This window comes from Malaclemys terrapin, chromosome 4 (genome assembly GCF_027887155.1).
Source record: "Malaclemys terrapin pileata isolate rMalTer1 chromosome 4, rMalTer1.hap1, whole genome shotgun sequence".
NCBI lineage: Eukaryota > Metazoa > Chordata > Testudines > Emydidae > Malaclemys > Malaclemys terrapin.
Window position 1 is genome coordinate 95,842,830 of NC_071508.1, and position 4,324 is coordinate 95,847,153.

The 4,324-nt window shown below is 38.5% G+C and overlaps 1 protein-coding gene across 1 annotated transcript; it reads right to left on the bottom strand.

Annotated features, from left to right (window-relative positions):
• Positions 1-4,324, bottom strand: CHRM5 (cholinergic receptor muscarinic 5). Its single transcript, XM_054027198.1, has one exon. It carries the CDS (start codon positions 4,322-4,324, stop codon positions 2,744-2,746), a length of 1,581 nt encoding a protein of 526 aa, XP_053883173.1. The 3' UTR covers positions 1-2,743.

A 4,324-nucleotide genomic window follows, 5' to 3' on the forward strand; every position in this document is an offset into this window, starting at 1 on the left:
TCCAGATAATGTAAGTTTTTTAGTCTACATTAAGTTTAAAAGGGAGCTTTACAGAACTTGAAAACAAGGTATACTTAACTACTAAATTATGTTTTGTTGAGGTTCATGTTACCATATTACATAACAGGAAAGCATAAACATCCTATATTTCTTTTATATAATTCCAGGTATTTACAATGTACCTCGCGGTTTGGTAGTGTAATGTCTCAGATGCTAGCAGCATAGTTTGAGCACATATTTCACAATTACATTGAACTGACATAGTTGCATCCATCACTGTATAATCTACCTTATACATCTATTCAGCACAGAGTCCATAAACATTTACAAAACATTCTTGTTTAACAGAAGCCAAAAAGGGACAACAAAAAAATCCCATTTAACTTCAGAAGTAGAAGCCAATGCTTTACTTTAGCAACAACATTGCAGCTAGCAAGAACTCGTACAGCCTTATACATATTGCCTTTACTATAGCTTTTGTCACAGATGTGCACATTAATATTGTGTTGAATCAAACACACTACTTATGTGTTTGATCCAATGCAAAATAAGATGAACCCACTATAATAGCCACTCACTATACACAGAAAAAGCTCTGGATGGTGACAGAGGTAAATCAACAAAAGGGTCTTTATAAAAACCCATACTTCCCTTTAATAATCATATGCTAAAGTACCAGAAATAACTGGGACAATACAATGTACTTCAAAATCAATCATGTTGAATTCAAAATACATTTTTTCACATATTGCTAGCCTTTCATTGACATATATTTTCCCTCTGAAAATTAGGAATATTTAAAAAATTACTTACACAGTGGTCATTTACATGAATTAATTGGATAGTTATGGAAAAAAACATGTCTTTCATGATAATTACCATTAACTAAATTATATGCCAACTCCACTAAAAACAAACTTTACTGAAAACAATGACAAATTCAGGATAACTTACATGAAATCTGCTGCATTATCTCTGCACTGTGCAAGTATTTCATGTCACACTGTATTATCATATTAAGTATATTGTGAGATGAAATATGGAGATGGGCCCAAATCAAAACTCTAGATCCAAGTACCCCTGAAGTTTGATAAAGGCTAGCTAGATCTGGATCTGAACCCTGGGACTTGGGCTCATCTCTAGTGCAGTATTTGTAATTCCTTACAGGACCTTTATTTTGTCATCTTTTTATAAACACTTGTTTATTCTCAGTCTTTTCTTATACCCTCTGATTTCTGTTGCCATTTCCTTTGTTTCCTCCTGAGTTTTTTGATACTTGATTTTATTACCACTGTAGTGAGCCAGATCATTACCCCACTTCAGCAGCTTTGTGCTGCAAGTGGCTGTAATGACAGTGAATCCATCTATATGAGGACTCCTGCCAAACAGAATCCTCCATGCAGCCCAGAACCACAATACCATCTCGAACACCCCATCCCTCCTTTCAGGAGAGGCATTACTGGGGGATTCTTAGGCCCCAGCAAACCTCAGTTTCTGGAACAGCCCCTGGGGGCCTGCACTAACTTGCACCTGGGCTCAGGGCCTGCACATGCTGGCCCCAGAATCCAGGAGCCACAAAGATGGTTAACAGTTACCTTTCCCCCAGCCCAGCAGTTCTACCGGTCCAGAAGATCTGGCCGAAGAGAACATATAATTCCAAACAAATTAGTTAGGCAATATTTGTAAAGTTCTTTGAAGATCAAAAGTGCTGCATAAGTGCTAAATAATATTAAGATTAATATAGAAACAATCAGAGGTGAGTCACAAAAAATCCTGTTTTCATCTCCCAGCAATACCAATTTTCTCAGTATTTTTAATAACTTCATGATATATTGATGACTGCATGATATCAGTTTATATTTTTCCTGTGTTCTGTATATCATTAAACTAAAGGTAGATTTTCTGGTGGAGAGTAGTGGAGTTAAAGAAGAGATTCTGTTTTGCACCATCACTTTGTACTGGTATAGTGACTTTAAAAAAACCAAACCTTCTGGTATATGAAGAAATACAAATTCTGAAATTTCTGCTAACTACTTGTTTCCAGGTGATACTAACTTGTATGACAGCCTTGGTGTGGGCATTGGGTTCTTAATATACAAACAACATTGTGTATTACACCAACTATTAGCCCTCCCTTCACTCAGAAAAGTTATCCTACAATAGAACATTTTCTTAGCATTACACTTGCCCTCAACAGATTTGCCCATTTGGGATCCAAAGGATCCCCCAACGCTTTATTTTGGGCACTGCTGTTTTCACCTTTAAAGGCCCTTGTGCCATTTCATCAGGCTATGGAATAATGTCACAAGGGAAGTAGTGCAAGGTCCATTGCTAGGGATATATAAAATTAGAATAGACAAAACACTAGAAAACAGTCTTGCAACTGCAGGGAGATGGACTGGATGACCTAACAGGTCTATCCATCTCTAATTTCCAGGGGTCTGTGATTCACTCTACTTATTCTCTGGCTGAAAGGGAACACCACAGGCCCCTAGAATGTTGACAGTAATGCACCTCCATTGAGTGACTGCAGACACCCATAGGCAATCATAGCAGCTGCTGCTTTCCTCTTGAACCCATGCACAAGACTGTCATTATGCAAAATTTGGCTTTTCTGTGCAGGATTTTTTGTCCCCAGACATGTAAAGCAACAACTTTGAAAAGAAAGAACTGCAGCCAATTTACGATGCATGGACAATGTCACTACATACTTTTTATGTTTTCCTCTCATTGTCTATTACAATTATAGCAGTTTGGTATTACCCTGCCAGTACAACTTCTCTTCCACTTTTTTCTTTTTCCATTGACAGAAGAGTAGCATCTTAAAAGTTTTTCTGAAAGTTTTGTTACAGAGAGCATAACAGATAGGGTTAACAGTGCTATTCACATAGCACAGCCAATATCCAAGATGCCACAGTGTTAGAGGAATGCAGTCTGCGCAAAATGTGGAGACCAAAACCATTATATTGTAGGGAGTCCAAGTGATGATAAAAGCTAGAAGAATGGCACTTAAAGTCTGGGCTGCTTTGCGCTCCTTTATAAGGACCATTCTTTTCCTTTTAGTGATTTGGTTACTTAAATTTGGATCCATGCCTTTGATGGAAGGGTCCTTTGATAAAGCAGCAGAACAAGTAGTTATTTTTACTTTTCGGCAACCATTGTTGGTTTCCTGGGTGCCATCAGCCTTAACCACCAAGTGGAATTTATAGGCCACACATTTTGGACTTTTTTGCACTTGGCTTTTGGCTGGAGATAGAAAGTATTTCTGAGTCTCAAAATCATTTTCCATAGGCTGGTCTTTGATAAAAACTTCCTTATTCTCCTCCTCATTAAACTCTTCTTTCTTATCTTTGGCTGGACTCTTGTAAGTTACTTGAAAAACTGAATCAGTGGCAGGTTTGTCCTCTTCTTCTGAGGATGCGTAGCTGCTGCAGGTGGTTAGCTGGTCTGCCTTAGACCAATCATTACAAGTATTTGGTGTTTGAGGTACTTTTGCAGTGGCTGAAGTGCTTCGACTGGATGAAGACCATGAAGCCTGACACCTCTCCCTTTTGGCTAAATTTTGTTGCTTGCAACTAAAACAGGACTTCAGAAGAGCTTTCTGGGGTTTTATCATCTCAAGCTCTGCCACAGACTCAGAGCCTTGAAGTTCAGCAAGGTCCTTGGTACGTTTCTCAGTCTCTTTATAAATGCGGCAATATAAAATAGTCATCACTGACACTGGGATGTAGAAAGCAGCAATTGCAGTACCGAAGGTGATAATGGGTTCATACAAAAATTGTATCTGGCATTCTTCAGATGGAACAGTTCGTTCCCCCACAAAATACTGCCAGCATAAGATTGGTGGTGCCCACAAAATAAAGGAAATTAACCAAGCTAGACCAATCATAATGCCAGCCCTTTTGGGTGTGCGTTTAGCCCTATAGGTTAGAGGTCTTGTGATGGAAAAGTATCGATCAAAACTGATAACTAGCAAGTTCATTACTGAGGCATTGCTAGCTACATAGTCCAATGCTAGCCACAGATCACATGCCAGACTTCCAAGAGACCAACGGCCTATTAGTATATAAGATGTGTAAAGATTCATAGAAAATATTCCAATGATGAGGTCTGCACAAGCAAGGCTGAGCAAGTAATAATTGTTAACAGTTTTGAGTTGACTGTTGACTTTGAATGATATCATTACAAGAATGTTTCCCACTATGGTTATTAGGCTTACAATCGCCGTGACACTGGCAATTGCAATGACTTCCCAAAGGCTATGCCCGTCTAACTGTTTATGGTTAACAGAACTACTGTTTACAATGGTTGAATTTACTTCCAT

What these genes read in the sequence shown, in the direction of transcription:
- CHRM5 (XM_054027198.1), bottom strand. Translation starts at nt 4,324, where the DNA reads ATGGAAGTAAATTCAACCATTGTAAACAGTAGTTCTGTTAACCATAAA.